The sequence below is a fragment of the Petaurus breviceps genome, unplaced genomic scaffold, assembly GCF_028583685.1.
Source record: "Petaurus breviceps papuanus isolate PSGF00001 unplaced genomic scaffold, PetGlider_PUasm1.0 90897, whole genome shotgun sequence".
Classification (NCBI taxonomy): Eukaryota; Metazoa; Chordata; class Mammalia; order Diprotodontia; family Petauridae; genus Petaurus; species Petaurus breviceps.
This window is the reverse complement of record NW_027187374.1, coordinates 15,452,790-15,474,934: the sequence shown is the minus strand read 5'-3', so window position 1 is coordinate 15,474,934 and position 22,145 is coordinate 15,452,790. Positions and strand designations below refer to the sequence as shown.

At 37.6% G+C, this 22,145-nt stretch overlaps 1 protein-coding gene and 1 pseudogene across 2 annotated transcripts in view; one reads left to right on the top strand and one right to left on the bottom strand.

The window, feature by feature from the left end:
* DOP1B (DOP1 leucine zipper like protein B) overlaps window positions 1–22,145 on the bottom strand; it is a 171,634-nt gene that overhangs the window by 69,750 nt on the left and 79,739 nt on the right. For both annotated transcript variants that reach the window (XM_069075074.1, XM_069075075.1), the window contains exons 14-19: window positions 20,655–21,333; window positions 16,538–16,806; window positions 14,757–14,909; window positions 7,280–7,380; window positions 6,725–6,915; window positions 2,652–4,269 (exon numbers count right to left, since the gene is read on the bottom strand). In XM_069075074.1, coding sequence (XP_068931175.1) covers window positions 2,652–4,269; window positions 6,725–6,915; window positions 7,280–7,380; window positions 14,757–14,909; window positions 16,538–16,806; window positions 20,655–21,333 — 3,011 coding nt within the window. The remainder of the gene's footprint in view (window positions 1–2,651; window positions 4,270–6,724; window positions 6,916–7,279; window positions 7,381–14,756; window positions 14,910–16,537; window positions 16,807–20,654; window positions 21,334–22,145) is intronic.
* On the top strand, window positions 4,364–5,986 carry LOC138151520 (small integral membrane protein 14 pseudogene; annotated as a pseudogene).

The window sequence follows — 22,145 nt, the reverse complement described above, 5'->3', positions numbered from 1 at the left end:
CCATCTAATACCTCTGGCAGCTGAGAAAACCCCAGTGTTTGGGACAAAAGCTCCCCTGTCTGGTGGCAGAGTCCTACTGTGGCAAAAAGCCCAAAAGTCAAGTAATTGAGTGGCAAAATGGGCAGGCAAAGGAAACAAAGCAGCCAGAAGATTCCAACATTACACTCCTATTTTGGGGACAAAAAGGAGCAAAGCATGGAACAGGAGGAAAACAGTGAAGTCAGAACTCCTGGAAAATACAAGCTGGTTACAGGCCATAGAGGACTTTAAGAAGCAGATAAGAGAAGTGGAGGAAAAATTGGGAAGAGAAATGAGAACAATGCAAGAAAATTATGAAATGAGAGTCAACAGCCTGACTGAAGAAAATAATACCTTAAAAAACAGACTAAAGGGCGGCCAGGTGGCTCAGCGAGTAAGAGCACTGGCCCCAATGTTGGGATGACCTGGGGATCAAATCCGGGCTCAGATACTTAGAACCACACCCAGAAATAACTGGCCATGTAACCTTGAGCAAGTTACTTAACCCCAATTGCTTAAAAAAAAAAAACCCCAGACTGACTCAAATGGCAAAGGAGGCTGAAAAAGGCAATGAGAATGCCTTAAAAAGCCGAATTTGCCAGATGGAAAAAGAATCTCAAAAGCTCACAGAAGAGAATCATTCCTTCAGCATTAGATTGGAGCAAATGGAAGCTAATGACTTTATGAGAAATCAAGATGCTGTTAAACAGATCCAAACAAATGAAAGAATAGAAGGCAATGTGAAATATCTCATGGGAAAAACCACTGACCTGGAAAATAGATCTAGGAGAGATAATTTAAAAATTGCTGGACTACCTGAAAGCCATGACCAAAGTAAGAACCTAGAAATCATCCTTCAGGAAGTTCTCAAAGAAAATTGCCCTGATGTTTTAGAACCAGAGGGCAAAATAGAGGTTGAAAGAATCCACCAATCACCTCCTGAAAAAGATCCCAAAAAGAAAACTCCTAGGAATATTATAGCCAGGTTCCAGAATTCCCAGATCAGGGAGAGAATAAATATTACAAGCAGCCAGGAAGAAACAATTTGAATATTGTGGAAACACAATCAGGATAACCCAGGATCTGGTATCTTCTACACTGAGGGATCGAAGGGCTTAGAATATGATATTCTGGAGGTCAAAGGAGCTGGGATTAAAACCAAGAGTCACCTACCCAGCAAAACTGAGTATCATGTTTCAGGGGAAAATATGGTCATTCAGTGGAATAGAGGACTTTCAAGCATTCTTGCTGAAAAAACCAGAGTTGAATAGAAAATTTGACATTCAGATACAAGAAGCAAGAGAAGCTTGAGAAGGTAAAGAGGGAAAAGAAATCATAAGAAACTTATCAAAGTTTAACTATTAAGATTCCTACATGGAAAAACAATAATTGTAACTTATGAAACTTTTCTCAGTAGCTGAAGGGATTAGAAATATATATGTATATATATGTCTATATATGAGGGTATATGGGCATATGAATACATATGTGAATGTGTGTATATATGTTTACAGGTATACATAGATAGAGGGCACAGGACCAATTTAACAGGAAGGGATGATACTTAAAAGGTGAAATTAAGAGGTGAGAGGTATATAATGAGAGGAGATGGGGAGAGACAGATTGGGAAAATCTCATACAGAAGAGGCAAGGGAAAATGGTTACAATGGAGGGGAAGAATAGGAAGGCAAAAGGGAATGGGTCAACCTCAATCCCATTGAATCTGGCTTGAGGAAGGAGTGAAATACACTCTAAATAGGGTATCTCACCCTCCAGGAGAATGGGGGGGAAGGGGATGAGAGGGGGGATGATGGAAGGGAGGGCAGGCTGGGGGGGAGGGAAGTTGGAAGCACTTTTGAAAAGGGATGGGATCAAAGTAGAGAATGGAACAAGTGGGAGGTGGGATAGGAGGAGGGGAAATATAGTCAGTCTTTTACAATATATCTACTATGTTATTGTTTTGCATTAGCCACACATGTGCAACCTATACTGAACTGCTTATCTTCCCAGTAAGGGAGGGTGACAAGGAAGGAAGGGAATGAATCTGGAATTCAAAGTTTTAAAATCAAATATTCAAATATATATATATATATATACACTATTATTAATACCATCTTACATGTAATTGGGAAATAAGATATACAGGCACTGAGGCATAGAGATCCACTGGAAAAGTCAAAAGGGGTATGGGAGAAAATATGGGAGAGAGCAGATTGGAGGAGGGGATATTCTGTGGGAATGCTATTTTGGGGCGGTGGGTAGGGGAGAAACAGGGAGAAAATTTGTAACTCAAAATCTGGTGGAAATGAATGATGTAAATCAGAAGTTAATAAAGCATTAAGAATAACAAAAAAAATAAAATGTGTTTTATGTCATTTAAAATTATTCTCCTTTTCATAATGATTCTATTGGAGATATTTTAATTTTTATTCTTATCCTACAGATAATCCATGGCAATTGATTTGCCATCAATCATAGCATAACTAAGAAGAGTAGAATTCAGATCCTGGATATTCTCTTTTGACAATGATAAATAATCCATTATGTATATTAAACAATGTTCTATTTCAAATTGGCCATTCTATACTATAGTCTATAATGGAAAAAAAATTATGTATACTGACACATCTTACCTGACTGAAGACTTCACAAACTCATTTTCATATTGCCTGACCAGATCATCCAGATTTTTGCAAATCTGTACAACAAAAGGAGTAACAGTCCAACCTAATGACTTCCCAAAGTACGGTAAGGAAGATGTGACCAGACTAACCCAGGCTGAGTGCATCCCATAACCACACTCCGGCTGTAAACCTCTAACCACAGCAGAGATGAACAGTCCCTGGGAAGTAATTGGGTGAGGCTGTACATACTGCATGGCACTGATGGACTCCTGAAATTTGAGGGTCTTCTGCCACTCCTTGGACAGATCGGACTGATTTTCCAGTTCTTCTTGGACCTTTCCCAGATGGTGTTCCAAGATAATCAGGACCTGCAGGAGTTTTAGCAGCTCAATCTGCAGGGGGTTCCAGATCTTATCCTGACTGAAGCTAATCAGGCCTTCTTCAAAGAGCATCTCCTCTCGAGGGGACTTGGTTTTATCTGAGGCAAGAAGTTCATACTGCTTCTGATTACTAAACATGGAAATGGATAGAGAGAGGAGGACAAACTCTTGAACTTTGCACCTTTCTAGTAAATTCTGTATGAAGTCCACATTCTTCCCCTTAAACGATTTGGCAATACTGGTCAACTGACTCATTATTCGAATCAAGACCTCCACGCTCTTGATTTGTACAGCTTGGTTGCCAAGTATGTCTTGGTGGGAGACCTGTACATAGCATGGAAAATACGAACGCAGGAAGCTCAGGCAGAGGTAAATAAGTAATTCAATTAAAAGGGAATGAGGGCATGTGGTGAGTGACTGAGTCTGAAGTTTTCCGTAGAAACTTTGCCCAACCAAGGCTTCTTGGTGGCGTGCTAACAGGTTATAGATGAGGTTCAGATGAGAAGTAGAGTTGGAATCCATGTTAGTCCTGCAAACTGCCTCAATGAATTCTTTGGGGTTGGATTTGAGTATTGTCTCTAGCACAGAAAAGGCATATAGGACTCGTTTGGAGTCATAGGGTTGTAGGTACAACAGAATGTGTTTAAATAAAGCCTCGGTCATTGCCTGCTTTTCCTTCTGCTGCTTTAGTAACTTGGACATTGTGAGAGTCTGATCCACGTCAACTTCCTCATCACTAGAGAGTGACTCTGAAGCTTGGGTCTTGTCTGAGTCTAATCGCACCAGGTTTCGTCTGGCAACTGCTTTAGAGACCTGAGATTGGAAAGCAGATATCGAGGTGGAATGCTTAGGGGGAACTCTATCATGCACGGGGGTGCAACAGTTTTCTTCACTGCTCAACTCATGAGGATCAAGGGAGGGTGTTGAGAATGAAGAAGTATTTTCACTGTCAGTGTGTCCTAAGCTTGTATCTGCTGACTCTGTGTGCTCACTGTTGTCCTGAAGCTCACCTTCTGACCTGTCAGGGATGTCCGTGCAATAAGGAAGATCATCATCATCATCTGGGCCATTTCTCAGCTGAAACTTCTCTGGGTCTTTCTCCACTTCAGCCCAAATGGCTTCCCGGTCAACAGTAGTAAACTGATTCAAGGGTAGGTTTTCATGGGAGCTGCCTTCATGACAATCAGACCCCCCATACGTTTCTTTGAAACAAGCTTTTTTCTTGCTAAACCAATGATGTAAATCCGCTGGAAAGGAAGAGATAACTTTTTAGAAGAACTGAAATGGCAGATAAATTGGTTCTCTAAAGAAGAGAGACTCACAGGACTAAAAGAAGTAGTTTATTTAGCGGTCTAAAAAACTGCAGAGTTGTTAAATAATTAATCATGGGTAGGAGAAATTACTGGGAATATATATTTTTAAAAATGCTTTACGTATTTTATTTTGTTTAATCCTCACAACAACCCCAGGAAGTAGGTGCTATTATTATCCTCATTTTTACCAACGAGGAAACTGAAGCACAGAGATGTTAAATGACTGGACCAGGGTCACACAGCAAGTGTGTGAATGCATTTGCTCTCATGAACATGCAATGAGAAGACTGCTCAATCTGTTCAGACAGTCCCAGTCCTACTGCGCACAGAGTGCCCTCAGGAATTAGCAGGACCTAATTCTTCTATGGATCTTGGCCTCAGTGTTAGCATGATAATAATGATCTGGGTGGCCATTGCAATGATCTTGTTCCTAATGAAGCCTTTTAATCTGAGAGGATCCATCATAGTTGGAAAACCAAATAGTTCACATAATGGACAAAACCCACCAGCTCCTCCTGTGGATTAGATTTTTCCTGACAGAAAATGAAAACAGCTAACAGCTTGCATGACTAAATAAAAGAAAATGAAGAGTAATTTTCACCCAATTAGTATTATTTTTCCCTTTGCATTTACAGCATAGGATGGTACTGTTTTCATGAACTATTAGAAATTTTACCATCATCTAATTTTTGTTTTCCTAATCCTAGTTAGAGTACATTTGAGTAAATAAGTTTACTCAGATCTTCCTAATTCCAAATTCTACATTCTATGTACTGTCACCTAGCTGCCCCACCTCATATATATTTTTGATTAGATCTTTGATTTTATTGCTGTAGAGAACACCTGATGAAGAGCAGATCAGCATCTGCAAAGAAACTCAAACTCTTTAAGAGTTGCTCGAGGCATTAACTTGCTCAGGGTCACAGAGCAGGACTGAAACCTAGATTTTCCTGACTCTGGGGTCAGTTCTCTATCCACTATGTCATACACCCTCTCTCTAAAGGGCCTGTTACTTTCTCATACATAACAATTATAGATAGAATTTTAAAGATGGAAGAACTTATTTCACAAAAGAGGAGACAGATGTTAACTATTTATAGAAGCTATTTTAAGACAGAGCCTTTATTTTTAATAGAAATAATACACTTATATAATACATTAAGATTTAAAAGAAGATTCCTCACAAAAATCCTGTGAGGTATAAAAATAAAGTCTAATTATTGGACTGTATGCTAATTTATGATCTCTCAGTTATGCATACCTGGCAAAACCTAGTGACTGGCCAACTCAAATCACAATCCCACACACCATCAATTCATTTCATGGTCTTTTCCTCAAGTATTAAATATGGTAACTAAGAGGGAAATTATTTCACGAGCATTAGCCTTGACAAACTCAAACATCAAAGCAGCAAAGGGTAGTGGATAGGGGTTGGATTCAGGGTCAGAGGACCTGGGTTTACATTCTGATTCTACCTTTTCCCATCCATACGCATACCTCTGGACATTAGTCTCATAACATCACAAAATCAATGATTTAGAGCTGAAAGAGATCTTGGGGGAAAAAAATCCATCCAGTCTGAACTCCTCATTTTATAGATAAGGAAACCGAGTCCCACAGAAAATAAGTGACCTGCCAGATTCACAAATCAGTAAGCATTAGAAGTGGCATTATGAGATCTCCAAGCTGGTGACCCTTCCACTATGCCATGCTACTTTACAACTAGAAAATGAGAGTAGGCTAGGTGATTGCCAAGATCTCTGCTAGTTAGGAATCTATAACCATTTGGTTATGCCAGACTAGCTAGTTCGATCTGTCTAATGGTGTAAGCTCTTGCTGTGTGGCTAGAAGTCCCATTATTTATTTATTTATTTATTTTTTGCTTTTTGGAGGGCAACTGGGATTAAGTGACTTGCCCAAGGTCACATGGCTATTTTTTGTGTTAAGTGTCTGAGGCTGGATCTGAACCCCGGTCCTCCTGACTCCAGGGCCAGTGCTCTATTCACTGCGCCACTTAGCCGTCCCTAGAAGTTCCATTATTGTTGGCCTTTTCCCCTGCATCACTTTTGCCATTTGCACCAGAGAAGAAGAAAGCTATTATTTTATCTTATAGAAGTATAACCCTATTTGCTGAAGTTTTATTTTTTTTTTTTTTGGTCTATCAGCAGAGATTTTTCAGGAATAGAAGGAAAACCAGGAACAAATATATGTCTTAGTATTGATAAATGCTGGTCTTTTCTGATAAAAAACAACAACAACAACAAAAAAAACAAAAAACCGCAACACATCACCACTACACTACCATTATGATATTCCCCTAAGTTATTATGGCATGGTTCGTTTTCATAGGTTAGTCCTTGCCCTTGTTTGCTCATTCCAGTGTAGTTACCTGCTGAGTTTTTCTGCTTGATGCAGTGAATGGATATTCTCTGTGTCTTTGGGTGAAGCAGAAACAAGAGAACAGGTTCCAGGATTCGGGACACATCATTAAGGGAAAGGGCTCGAACCAGCCAGCCTTGTGCTGCTGCACCAATGGCCTCATCAGAAGAAGTCAGGCTGTCCAGCACTACAAACAAAGACCTGCAAACAAATTCTAGGAATTCATGTGTTGTGACAAAAAAACAAAAATACTATTGACCTGTTAGAACACCCCAAAAGAAAATACCTCATGCTTTAAAATTTAAGACATTTCAACCCTCTAAGTATTTTTCCTAATGTTGATCCTGCCCCCAAATCACAAAAAGTAATTACTTTTCCCCCACCACTGAAATATTCCCCTCTGTAACCGAGGAAAAACCTTATTTCTGAAATCATGTCACTTTCTGTAACTCTAGTCCCTCACATCTCTGAGGAGGAAGGAATGTTGCATTATCTGACTACTTCTGAAAAGTTCTGTACAGAGAAATATCAAATGACCAATGAAATTTTTAAGCTACCAACTTACCTATCAAAGGAATGATAGTGGGATGTTACTCTGTTGCTTTGGATCTCTCTTGTTAGGTGCCAAATTATGGAAAACCTAAATATTGCTTCCAACCTTGTTCCCTTGAATGCAAGATAAAAGGAAGTGAACAGTTTGGTTCAGCAGAAGAATGCAGTATTTTTCATGACTTGAGTCCTAAATGATAAACAAATAACGGCAAGAAAACTGCCTTTCTATCAGAAGAAAATAAAATACTCATTATCTTCCTTCTTTTCTTGCTCATTAAAATAGACTGGCTGCATGTGAAATGTGTATTTAGCATACAAGAAATTGACTATAAGTGAAATTAATATCGGGATAGTCACATTTTCCCCCACCCCCTGACCCCAAGGCAATCTGTGAATTCTTTTAATTGCATTATTTTCCATGTTCAGAAGATATAGGCAGTTCCAGGGGCAGTGTGACGATAGTGGAATAGAGGAAACAGCTGAGTTCTCCTCACTTTGCCCTTCAAATAACTTTAAAATAATTCCTCCAATTGAAGTCTGGAGTGATAGAGCCAACAAAAGGTCAGAGTGAGACATTTTTCCAGCCTAAGACAACTTAAGAGATTGGAATGAGAAGTCTGTGACACTGGGGTGGGAGCTGGCGTAGAGTGCATGTGGCAGCACCACTAGAAACAGGCACTGAAAGTGACATCAGTAGCAGTTTTGGGAGCTCTCAAGCCAAAGTAAGGGGATCTGGCAACTGGTCAGTAAGAGAATGCAAAGGATCCCTGTGCTAGCACTAGGTGCAGAACCAGGCACTGTTTGACATCTCCATTGCATGTACCCACTTCTGGGTCACAGGTGTAGGGCAGACAGGAGTGCTTGCAGTCACAAAGGAGCAGGGGCCCTGAGGACCAGTATTATTTGTGGCTTCAAGGGATCAGGGGCCCTTCTTGGGTAAGGAAAAGAGCACAGACTGAGAGAGCAATGACCACAGGTCTCACTGGATCACACCACTTAGGCAGCACCCAAAACTTCCAAACACACAGAACTAACTCTGAAAATAGCAGTGTGAAATTTCCCTTCCACCTCCACCCCAGTAACAGAGTCAAACTTCAACAGAAAGTTCAAAATAAAGAAACAGACCGAAAAACAAGCAAATGATTGAAAAAAAGAAAGAGGGAAAGGGAATAAGAGAAAGGAGGGGTGGTTAAAAAGAAAGGCAGATTAAGGGAGGCAGTAGTCAGAAGCAAAAAAGACTTTTGGGAAGGGACAGAGTAAGAGAGAGAAAAAGATAAGCAGAAGAAAATAGAACAGAAGGAAATGCACAGTAAGTAGTCATAAATGTGAATGTTAATGGGATGAATACACCTATAAAATGGAAGCAAATGACAGAATAGATTAGAAATCAGAAACCAATAATCTATTGCTTAGAAGAAACACATTTGACACAAAGAGAGACAGAGAGAGAGGAAGGGAGAGAGGGAGGGAGGGAGGGAGAGAGAGAGAGACAGAGAGACACAGAGAGAGACAGAGACAGAGAGAGAGGAAGAGGGAGAGAGACAGAGAGACGGGGGGGAGAGAGAGAGATACACAGTTGAAATAGAGGGCTGACGTAGAATCTATTATGCTTCTGCTGAAATAAAAAAGGCAGAGATAGCAACCATGATGCCAGAGTAAACAAAAACAAAAAGAGACCTAATTAAAAGAGTTAAGCAGGATAAGTACATCTGGACTAAAAGGCAAGACTGACAATGAATATCAATGCTACATAAATAAATAAATAAAAAAGTAAAAAAAAAAAAGGCATTGCATCCAAGTTGTTAAAGGAAAAGTTAAATGAATTACAGGAGGAAGCAGACAGTAAAGCTATTCCAGTGGGGGGCATCAATTTCTCTCTTTCAAAATTAGATAAATATAACCATAAAATAAACTAGAAAGAAGTTAAGGAGAGGAACAGAATTTTAGAAAAGTTAAAACAGATCTTTGGAGAAAACTGAATGAGAACAGAAAGGAGTACCCTTTTTTCTCAGCAGTACATAGTAGCTTCACAAAAACTGACCATGTAGGGGCGGCCAGGTAGCACAGCGAGTAAGAGCACCGGCTCCAGTGTTAAGAACACCTGGAGATCGAATCCCGGGCTCAGACACTTAGCACCCACCCAGAAACACCTGGCCATGTAACCTTGAGCAAGTTACTTAACCCCAATTGCTTAGGGGCGGCCAGGTGGCTCAGCGAGTAAGAGCACCGGCTCCAGTGTTGGGATGACCTGGATCAAATCCGGGCTCAGATACTCAGCACCACACCCAGAAATAATAACTGGCCGTGTAACCTTGAGCAAGTTACTTAACCCCAATTGCTTTAAAAAAAAAAACTGACCATGTATTAGGGTATAAAAAAACTTCATAACCAAATGTAGAAAGGAAGAAACATCAAAGGCACCCTTTTCAGACCATAATGCAGTAAAAATTACATTTAATAAAGGGGTGTGAAAGTACAGATTAGAAATTAATTGAAAACTAAATAATCTTATCCTAAAGAATGAATGGGTCAAAGAAAAATCATAAAAACAATAAAAAATTTCATTAAAGGTAATGACAACAAGACAACATACCAAAATTTGTGGGATGAAGTCAAAGCAGAATTTATGGAAAAAATTTATATCTCTAAACACATAAATAAATAAAAGAGAGAAAGAGCAGAACAATGAATTGGGCATACAACTTAAAAAAATAGAAAAAGAATGAATTTTAAATCCTTAATTAAGCATCGAAATGGAAACCCCAAAAATCAAAGGTGAGATGAATAAAATTGAAAAACAAAACACCCAATGAACTAATAAATAAAACTAAAAACTAGTTTTATGAAAAACAAACAATAAAATAGATAAATCATTGGTTATCTGATTTTTTTTAAAAAAGAAGGAAGTATAAAAAATGAAAAGAGTGTACCACCAATGAAAATGAAATTAAAGCAATTATAAGTTATTTTCCCCAATTACATGCCAGTGAAACTGACACTGTAAGTGAAATTGATTAATATTTACAAAAATATAAATCACTCAGATTAACAGGGGGAAAAAAGAATACTTAAATAACCCTATATTGGAAAATGAAATTGAAAAAGCCACAAATGAGCTCCCTAAGAAGAAATATCCCCAGGACCAGATGGATTTACAAGTGAATTCTACCAAACATTTAAGGAACAATTAATCTCAACACTATATAAACCATTTGAAAAAATGTTTAAAAAAAAGTCCTACCAAATTCCTTTTATGACACAAATATGATTTTGATACCTAAATCAGGGAAAGCAAAAACAGAGAAAAAACTATAGGCTGATTTACCTAATTAACATTGATGCAAACATTTTATTTTTTTTGTTTTTTGCTTCTTGGAGGACAGTTGGGGTTAAGTGACTTGCCCAAGGTCACATGGCTAGTTTTGTGTTAAGTGTCTGAGGCCGGATCCGAACCCAGGTCCTCCTGACTCCAGGGCTGGTGCTCTATTCACTGTGCCACCTAGCCACCCCTGATATAAATATTTTAAATAAAATACTAACAAGAAGATTATAGCAATACATCACAAAGATCATATAGTATGACCAGGTGAAATGTATGTCAGCAAGGCAGCATTCATTCAATATTAGGAAAACTATGGCCATAACTGATCACATGAAAAAGGAAAAACAACACTATTATATGATTACCTTGATAGATGTAGAAAGGCTTTTGAAAAAATACAACACCCATTCTTTTTTTTTTGGCTTTTTGGAGGGGGGAGAGCAGGGTAATTGGGGTTAAGTGATTTTCCCAAGGTCACACGACTAGTAAGTGTTAAGTGTCTGAGGCCAGATTTGAACTCAGGTCCTCTTGACCCCAGGGCCAGTGCTCTATTCACTGCACCACCTAGCTGCCCCCAATAGCCATTCTTATTAAAAACTCTAGAGAGCATAGGAATAAAGGGAGCTTTCCTTAAAATAATAAGCAATATCTATCTAAAACCTTCAACAAGCATTATCTGACATGTGGATAAGCTAGAAGCATTCCCAATAAGATCAGGGATGAAGCAAGGATGTCCATTATCGCTATTATTATTCAATGGTGTACCAGAAATGAAGATCAAGAAGAAAAATATCAAGAAGAAAAAAAACCTGAAGGAATAAAAATAGGTAATGAAGAAACAATATTATCCCTCTTTGTGGATAATATGATGTTATAGTTAGAGAACCCTAGAGAATCAACTAAAAACTAGTTGAAATAATGAACAACTTTAGCAAAGTTGCAGGAAATAAAATAAACCCATATAAATCATTGTTATAGGAATGTAAATTTTTAAGATCTTCCCTGCCCCTAGGTTAAGTGCACATAGAGCCTGTGGTGGGAGGCTTGTTTTTCAGGAATGCCTACACCTTGGTACTTTGTGATTGGGCAGTGGGTCAAGACGGTTGTTACATTCTCTGACCCCAGAGAAGGCTATATAAATCCTTATGTGAGATGTTGTTTTGGGGCTCACTTTGAGAAGTGTGTGATTTGACCAGATGAGACTCTGGGCAGCCATTAAGAGCCCCCCGGCTTTGAAAAACCCAGATGTTGATGCTTCCTTCTCTGGTAACTGTGATTTGGTATGGATGTAATAGTTGGACAATTGGAGGCCTGTCTGCTTGAAATGTTTCTGTCTGTATACTCTGAAGTTCAGGATGCTGACCTTTTCCCCCTGAACTAGGTAAATGATATGTTTGATTGATTAAAGCAAAATTGTTAACCCATTTTGAGTTGCTTTCCTTTAGAAAAGCAGATCTAAGAACCTGTGTTGGTAGCCACCCTGGGGATGCTGGGTACTTGCTGCTACAATCATCAGCACTTTATTATATATTATCAATAAAACCCAGCAGGAAGAGATAGGAGAAATTCCATTTAAAATAACTGCAGACATTATAAAATACTTGGAAGTCTACTTGCCAAGACAAACCCAGAGATATATGAATACAATTATAAAACACTTTTCACACAAATAAAGATAGATCTAAATGACTGGAGAAATATAATTGCTTAAGGGTAGGCTGAGCTAATATGATAAAAATTACAATTCCACCTAAACTAATTTACTTATTCAGTGCCATACCATTCAAACTGCCAAAGAATTATTTTAAGAGTTAGAAAAAAAATTCATCTGGAAGAAAAGGTCAATGGGGTGGCCAGGTAGCACAGTGAGTAAGAGCACCAGCTCCAGTGTCGGGATGACCTGGGGATCGAATCCTGGGCTCAGACACTTAGCACCCACCCAGAAACACCTGGCCATGTAACCTTGAGCAAGTTACTTAACCCAGATTGCTTAAAAAAAAAAAAAAAGGTCAAGAATATCAAGGGGGAGCACTAGGTGGCGCAATGAATAGAGCACCAGTCCTGGAGTCAGGAGGACCTGAGCTTAAATCTGGCCTCTGATACTTAACACTTAATAGCCATGTGACTTTGGGCAAGTCACTTAACTCCAATTGCCCTGCCTTCCCCCCCTCCAAAAAGAAAAAAATAAAGAATATCAAGGGAATCAATAAAAAAAAAATGGGAAGGAAGATGGGTTAGCAGCTTCATATTTCAAACTCTATTACCAAGCAGTATTCATCAAAGCAATCTGGTGCTGCTTGAAACAGTAGTGAATCAATGGAATAGATTAGGTGTACAATACACCTAGTAAGAGGAAGCTAGTTGGGGCAGTGGATAGAGTGTTAGGTCTGGAGTCTGGAAGACTCATCTTCCCGAGTTCAAATCTGGCCTCAGATACTTACAAGCTGTTGGACCCTGGACAAGCCACTTAACAATGTTTGCCTCAGTTTTCTCATCTGTAAAATGAACTGGAGAATGAAATGGCAAACCATTCCAGTATCTTTGCCAAGAAAACCCTAAATGGCATCATGAAGGGTCGGACATGACTGAAATAAATGAATAACAAAAAAACCCAAACAATAATAAATGATCATAGTAATCTAGCCTTCTGTGTTCAAAACCTTGAGATAATAAAAATTCACAGTCACTTTAAGTTTATAAAATATTTACTCATAGCAATCCTGGGATGTAGATAGTGAAAAATTATCACTACTTCATAGATAAGGCAACAGTGACTCAAGGAGGCAAATAACCTCACCAGAGTCACATAGCTAGTAAGTGTCAGAGCCAGTAATTGAACTAAGATATTATTCTATTTTGCCATAATGACTCTTCCTTCTTTCTCACTCTTCAGTTTAGTTACTAAGTCCTTTTAATTATGCATCTTCCATATTTGTCCCATCCATGGCCATCCTAGTTATCTCAACTAACTTCCTAATTGGTCTTCCCACCATTACTTTCTCACTACTCCCTCCTATCCTCACTCCATCCACTTTTTTAATATACTGCAGGGCAATTTCTAAAGTTTGCTCAAAAAATGTTCAGTGACTTCCCATTTCTTTCTAAGAAAAGTTCAAACTCCTCTGCTTTTCCTTCCCAGGGAAAGGTAGGTAGAGGTAGCATGTTAGTAGAAAAAGCAATGGACCTGGAGTCCAGAGTCCATTGAGTCCATGGGTTCTTTGATTATAAATAAGAATCCCCAGTTTCTGAGCCTCAAATTTCCTTACGTGTAAAATAGAGAAAACAGACTACTATTTCACTGGGTTGTTTTGAGTAAAGAGTTTGCATACCCTTAAAAGAAATAATGAGCAGGATGGTTTCAGAAAAACCTAGGAAATATCATATGAACTGAAGTAAAGTGAAATGAGTATAACCAGAAGAACATTTTACACAGTAACAGCAATATTGTAATAATGAACAACTGTGAAAGACCTGGGTACTCTGATCAAATCCAAGAAAATCCCAAAGAACTCATGAAAAAAATACTATCCACTGCCAGAAGTGAACTGATGAACTCTGACTTCAGACTGAAACATACTTTTAAAATTTTCTGTGTTTTTATTTTATTTGCAACATGGATAATATCAAAATGTTTTGCATGACATCATAATGTATAATTAATAATTAATGCTTTACTTCTCAGTGGGTGGAGGAAGGGTGGGAAGGAAGGAGAGAATTTGCAACTCAAAATTAAGAAAAAAAGAATGTTAAAAATAAACATTAAAAAAAAAAGATCTGAGTTGTTCTTTTTTGTCCCGTCATATTCTTCTGGAAGATCCATGATCCTTAGGTTATTTTTACGCTCCCTTGTCTTTGAGATTTATGTGTTTTGCTTATTTAGTAATCATATTTTCTTTTAATATTCTTTTTTTACTTCTCTTCTTCTAGGTTTTCTTTCACTTCTGTGAATTGCCATTCTCAATCTATTTTTTCATCTTTTGATGGTGAGAGGTCTCTTCTATCCTTATATAACAACTCTGACTACCTATGAGAATGTTGTGGAAACTGAGGTATACCTAAATAGATAAAAAGAAATAAGGCTCTACCTAAACTCATTAGAGAACCTAGTAAACTGAATTAAAAACAGTAATGAAGGTTAGGGAGAAGTTAGCAAGTAATAGACACGTACTTTGTCATGTTCCAATAATGAATGGCAGATAATATCTTCACAGATGTTAGCTGATGGTGCCAGGCAATGTAGCTTGTAGAAGAGTTCCACACAAGCAATGTGATGCTCTTGTGTGTCTTTGTTTAGCTGATTCCAGAGTACCTGTGCCACTCTCTGTGACAAAAGAAAAATTATTGAAATTTTAATTATCTCTTTTTTAAAAAATTTAATTTTAAAAAATTTAAAAAATTTAAAAAGATTTAAAGAGAAAAATGTTAGCTTTTACCCAAAGTTTTCATGAAGGAGAATACACCCATGTAATACTGCAAGAGAAACGCTATGATAAGCAGGTGCTGACATCGCAACTTTTAAGCATAAAGTTGAAGATTTTGGGGTGTCTATAATCCCAGTAAATCATAGTCAAACTTCTATGCTTCCCCATGTGAGACAGTTAGTTTTGTTTCATTCTGAGGCCATAAACTGCATCCCAGTAAAAGTTAGGCCCTGGGTTGAAATTAGATAAGTGTACATTTGCACAAATCAGCACAGATATATCACTATTATCTAAAAAGTACATCCAAATATGCATGCCCTCCTGATATTGTAGGTGAACAGCATCATTTTCACATGAGGACATGTTTAATGCTTTTAAAAGTCAAAAACAGTCTTGTTTAAGTTTTATGCAATATAAACATGAATGAAGCAAAACCCAAGCTGTAAAGAATAAGATAAAACAATACAGAATTTCAGCTAAAAGTAAAGCAAAATGAAAGAATAATTTTTAAATGAATGTTTAGATGCTTTCCCTTAAAATTTTTTTGTTTGTGATATTTTTTAAAAAGTAAAACAATGTTTTTTTCGACAGCATTTTTCCATTGAAAACTCCATATGTACCTTGAGTCTTAACATCTCAATTCTATCCTAAAAGATTCTTATCCAATCCTAAAATTTATATGCAAGAAGCAGAGTAAAAGAAGTTATCCAGGAAATTTATGGTCAGAAAAAGGTGGGTGGGAAAATAGATGGAAAGATCAGAAGACATAAGACTCACAGAATCACAGACTTTTTAAGACCTTTCAAAGTCATATAATCCATATCTTCTCCACTCCACCTCACTTTGGCTTTAGGAAGAATCATTTGTCTTTACTTTGTTAAAAAGTAAACTTTCCTCTGTTAAAAAAAAACTTTAAAAGGAAGGGATCTCATAATCTTGATGATTCATTCCTGTGTTTAAAAAATTCACTTGTTAAATTTAGGTCAAACTCAAATTCTTTAATGGTGCAGCTTGAAGTTTATTTCTCTTTTTAGTTCCTCAGGGGAAAAAAAAAGAGAACAAAGGAATAGAAAATTGTTCTTTGTATAATAAACTTTAAGTATACCTAATAAGCCTCAGCTTACCTTTCAAGCTAGTAATTTCAGTTCCTTTAACCTTTCTTCAAAGTCACACATTATTTTAGCATTATTTTAAAGGAAGTTTCATGGATTCCTTTTGTTTTTCTATTATGGTAATTTCTGGATATAATTCCTCCAAAAACCAAATAAGCCCTCTCTTGCAAGAAAATAAAAATAAAAACATTTAAAAAACACCAACAGTGACTTTGTCTGATAGTTTTGTGTGTTATTTAGTACCCATGGCCTCACCTTTCCAGTAAGATCTCAGTCTTCAGTTGCAAAATTCTGATTGCAGTGTGAACTCACTTCATGCCTACTACTATTTTCACAACAACAACAAACTTTTTTGAATGAACAGGCTGGAAAAAGGCTTTATCCACATTCCAAGATATGCCCAAACTGAAATGTACCTGATAGAAGTCTGTTTTCTTTGCAATGACTTTTAATACTCCTGGAACAATGGGAGGAACTGTTACCATCTGTAACTTTCCAAAAAATGGGTTATGTTCAGAGATTTTACTCCGTTTCATCCTGTCTTCACACATAAGTGCCAGTGATTGAGAATGGTTTATCATCTCAAGCAGTGTGAAGATTGACACATTCTGAATATGGCAATCATTTGCACAGCAGCAGACAGTCATGAGAGATTTAAGCCACAAGGGGAAGCTAGAATCACATTCTCCACAAAAGGAAGATAACATAAAAGAAGACAAAAACAAAAACAAAATATTAAATTTTTTGGATTTCATAGCTGTTTAAAACTAAGCTTCAGGCAAACATTCAAAGTCTACAGAGAGCTAAGATGCTATCCTCAAAGTTTATTTAGTCAGATTTGATACCTCTAGAGGGATCTGCACTATATACTCTGCTTTTTTTTTTGTAGGGCAATTGGGGTCAAGTGACTTGCCCAAGGTCACATGGCTAGTTTTCTGTGTTAAGTGTCTGAGGTCAGATTTGAACTCAGGTCCTCCTGACTCCAGGGCCGGTGCTCTATTCACTGCATCACCTAGCTGCCCCTATATATTCTGGATTCAAAGAGATATAGATGTGTTACACAGAAATGTCTTCCTGTACAGCATGGCATAGTGGGTATAAAGTTGGCCTTAGAGAATCAAGATATCTCAAGTCTGATTTGGATACTTAATGACTACATAATTATGGTCAAGATTGGAAGTTAGAGAATGACCATAGAAATGCACTTATAGAGGGAATTTCTATACCAGGGGCTCCCTATAGCAGTGAAATCACATATAAATATATGTGTGTGTATGTATATGTATGTATGTATGAATATGTGTGTATTTATATATACATACACACAGAACACACAGATATACACACACATATCCTCACCCCCAAAACAAAAACGAAATCCCATACATACAAAAATCTACAAAACTCGGGAAACTCTGCGACTCATTAGGATTATAAGAAGCAACCTGGTGTGTCTGAAAGAGTCCTGAACTTGTAGTCCAAAGACATGACTTTTAGTCTTAGTCCCAACATACTTAGTACATTCTTATTCTAATTAGATCTTTGAGGGTAAGTGACCTCTCTGAGCTTTAATTTACTCTTGTATATAACGGGGAAAACAATATTTGTACTATTTGCTTCAGAGAACTATTGCGAGGAAAGTGTAAATCATAAGGACTATATAAATATGGACTATTATTATTTGGTCATGCAATTGCATTTAATTGCCTTTTCCATACTTATCACACCTACTGAGGAAAAAAAAATGAGAAAACCTAATACTAAATGCAATTCTTTACAATTAGATTCACATTTGTATTTTTTGGCTACTGAGGGTCAGGAATAGCACTGGAATTGGCTCAAATCCATGTTACATTGGGCAAATCACTTAATCTCTCTGCGTTTTAGTTCTTTATCTGTAAAATGAAAAGGTTAGACTAGATAGATGTTTTCTAAGGTTTCTTCCAGTTCTCATCATTACAAAATCATTCAAAACCTTCTTTTTTCCTGCAAAAGTCACAAGAAAAAAAAGTGACAGCAGAACAAAGGATCGCCTTTAGGGGATAGAGTACTTAACTTGGAAGTCAGGAAGGCCTTGATTCAAATACTGTTTAAGACATTTATTATCACTACCCACACACCCCTTCCACTGTGTCCTATGGAAGGCCTCTTCCACAGGTAACAAACTTCCCTTCATCTTAAATCTTTTCTTCTCTCTTTCCATTTTGTAGTTATCAATGAAATATTACTCCCCGCTGGATGACACAGACTCCCTGGCCACTGTTTCCAGTACTAGCTAAATCTTCATTCATTACCCCTCAGTTCACTGGTTGAGGCAGGGAGTTGGAATACTCTTTGTTCCCCATTGCCACTGTCAGATTTCCCCCCTAGCTCCATCATTCAGGATCCCTCCTCCTTCAAGGTTCATACTATTCATCTCTATCATTCAATAAAAATCTTGATAGTTGTTTTATACTTTTGATAGTAGTTTTATAGAACTCCAGGTAACTTCTTTTACTTCCTCACCAAATTCAAGACCTGGTCACAATTTTCTTCCCTTCTTAATGCCCAGGTCTTCTCACCTGCCACTCTCTTTTCTTTTCTCCATATTGACTTCTTAGTGAACCAATTCAATTCTACACTGTACTCTTCAGTCCCTCACCCACTTATCACTTCTCTAATTGTATCCCACCAACCCTCAGCTTTGAATCATGACCACAATCTGCCACCCTCACTCCTACATATGAACAAAGGTTGAGAAAAATCATGCAACCGTTCTGACTGGGTCTACTCCAAATTTATGTTACACAATCCCAATGGGTTTCTCACAGTTGCTAGGCAATATTAGTATACTTCTCTCATCAACTTATTAACCCGCAATCCAGTCTCTCCACCTGCTCTCCAAACCTTTTCATTTCTCTCCCTACCTTATCAGCTAAGAAACACTGTCTTTCACTCTTTTCCTTCAAATACTTTACAATTTGACTTCTGAACTCATCATTCCACCCAAACTGCTCTCTCCACAGTTATGAATGCTCTCTTAATGGCCTAAATCAATCACCTTTTCTCAATCCTCATTTTCTTTGACCTCTCTGCAGCCTCTGACACTGTTGAACACTCTCTTCTCCTTGACACTTTTTTCTCTCAGGACACCACTCCCTCCTGTTCTCCTCAGTCTGCTCAGATACTTTGCTGGAGTGTCCTCTAGATCCCATTCTAGGTGTTTCAGGGTTCATTACTGGGCCTTCTCTTCTTCCTTTATATGACTTTGCTTGATCTCATCAGATTCCATTAATTTAATTACAGTCTCTATCCTAATCATTCTCAAATTGACTCATCCTGTCCTAACCTCTTTGCTGACCTCTAATCTTGCATCTCCAATTGCCTTTCAGACATCTTAAATTGTAGGTCCAGTAGACATCTTAAAGTCAACACGTCCAAAATTAAACTCATTATCTTTCCCCCTAAAGCTTCTCCCTGCTCCTACTTTCCCTATTATGTTAAGGGCAACACCATCCTCCTGATCTTTCAGGCTCAAAATCTAGGTGTCAAACTCAACTCTTCAATATCTCTCACTCTCACTTACAAATTGAATCAGTTTCCAAAGCCTCTCAATTTCACCTTTGCAACGTCTCTGGAATATACATGCCCCTTTCTTTCCTCTGACACTGCCACCATTCTTTGGCAGGCACTCATTACATCATACCTGGACTATTGCAATAGCTTGCTCATGGTCTGCCTGTCCCAAATCTTTTTCTACTCCAATCTATTCTTCATTCAGTCAACAAAATGACTTTCCTAAAGCTCAGGTCCGACCATGTCACCCCCCTATGCAAACTCTGGTGACTCCCTCTTTCCTCCAGGATCAAATACAAAATGCTCTCCTTGGCATTCAAAATCCTTTACGATCTAGACCCTTCCTAATTTCTTATACTTTGTTCCCTGCCACACTGGCCTTTTTGCTGTTCCAAGAACAAGACAGTTCATCTCTTGGCTCTGAACATTTTCTCTAGGTGTTCCCCATGTCTGGAATGCACTCCCTTCTCATCTCTACCTTCTGGTTTTAGTTTCCTTCAAGCTCCAACTAAAACCTCATCTTCTACAGGAAACCTTTCCCAACTCCTTTTAAGTCTACTGCCTTTCCCTTTTAATGATATCTTGTATATAGCTTGTATTTATCTTGTATATAGCTTGTTTGAACCTATCCATTTACTGCTTCCTCCATTAGATTGTGAGTTCCTTGAGGGCGAGCACTATCTTTTGCCTCTTTTTCTGTCCTCATTGTTCAGCATGGTGCCTGTAACACAGTACAAGCTTAATAAATATATATTGACTGATTGACCTTGAGCATGTCACTTAATCTCGTTCAACCTTAATTTCCTCATCTATAAAGTAAAAGCTGACAACAGAATCTGCCTCACAGAATTGTTGTGAGGATCACATGAAATAATATATGTAAAACATTTTGTAAACCTTAAAATTCTAAAAAAAAAATTAGTTATTTAATAGTAAACTTATTTCTATAAATTATTTCACAAATTATATATTTCTTACCAGATGCCTGGAAAAGAGATGTATAGAGTTGCTCTGTTTCTTCCTGAGAAAGGTAGACAGGGAAGGTGGAACAGTCCAGCAGAAAATGACAAGTAGCGGCAAAGGCTTCCCGGCAATCCTTACTCAGATCTCCTAAGTCAATAATCACCTTGTACATGTACAATTCCTCTTCCTCTTTTTCCTTTTTCTTGCCAATGCTATGGGTTGAAGAAAAGGAAGACCTTGAAGTTTTTTGCTTAGTTGGAGACCCTCGAACTGTAAACAGATCCGAGAGTATCTGCTTAAACTGGGGCACAGTGATTGTCTTGGTTTCCCGTGAGCTTCTTTTCTTGCCTGAGTTTTCAACAATTGTGCCACCTGCTTCTTTTTTGTCTCTTGTGTGATTTTCCTCTCCATGTTCTGGTAGCTGCACCCCAAAAATGTGCTTGTTGGTAAAGGTAGTAACCAGTTCCTGAATGGAGTACAAGGTTTTCTGCATGCTACCATTTCTTTTCCAGACATCATCCTTTTCTGGAGAAATCCTAGGGATGTCTAAGTGCAGAGAAAGCTCCGGGGATGAAGCACTTAAGCCAATACCACTGTCTTCAGATTTAAGTGGAGGAAATAAAGCATCATCATCATCAGGCACCACAGACTTTGTTTCTAAAGTTGTTTCATCATTTTTATCTATTATAGGATTCTGTCATGAAATAAAATAAATTCATTTTTTATTGAGAAGATTCAAAATGAAGGGATTCAGATTTAATTAATTTCTAGGCAATATTTAAAAAGTATACATAAATCAGAAACATCTCCTTCCTTTCAGAATTATAATTCTAGCCTAGGATTAAAATCTTTTAAAAAAATTTATTCATTAAATCAACAAATATCTGTTAAGCACCTGCTGCTTTCAGAGCCCCTGGAAGAAAAAAAGTTAAGATAAGGCAGAATCTCTTCCTTCCTCAAGCTTATATTCTAGGAAAAAAATATACAGATAATTATTTTATATAACATTGCATAAGCATATGAAAAGTCCATTGTCTTCAGTTAGAATAAAATGTCAACAATATGAAGGGGGAAAAAGTGTTATAGTAATCTGCTTACTCAATAGGGCTTTTTTAGAGTCAACTATTCTTCCTTACACATCCTATTGTTCAGCTGATCTTCCTCAAAGGGTGAAGCATTCACCTTCTAGGAAACAATTAAATAACTGGTTTTTTTCTGTTTTTATATATGAAGTTTTAGTTTTCGATAAGGTTGATATTTTTGATCAAGTTTCCATGGTTATTTGACATAAAGTGTGGGTAAAATTTGGAAGCAGTTTGGCAAAAACTATTAGATTCATTATCTTACATTATGTACCCCCATAAGATGGTTCCTAGTGGATACTCAAAGACATTCAGAAATGGATAGAGGTATTGTTCATATCTTTAGCTAATAAGAGAAACATTAACTAAACAAGGAACAGAAATCATAAAAGATAACTTCAATTACATGAAATTGAACAGTTTT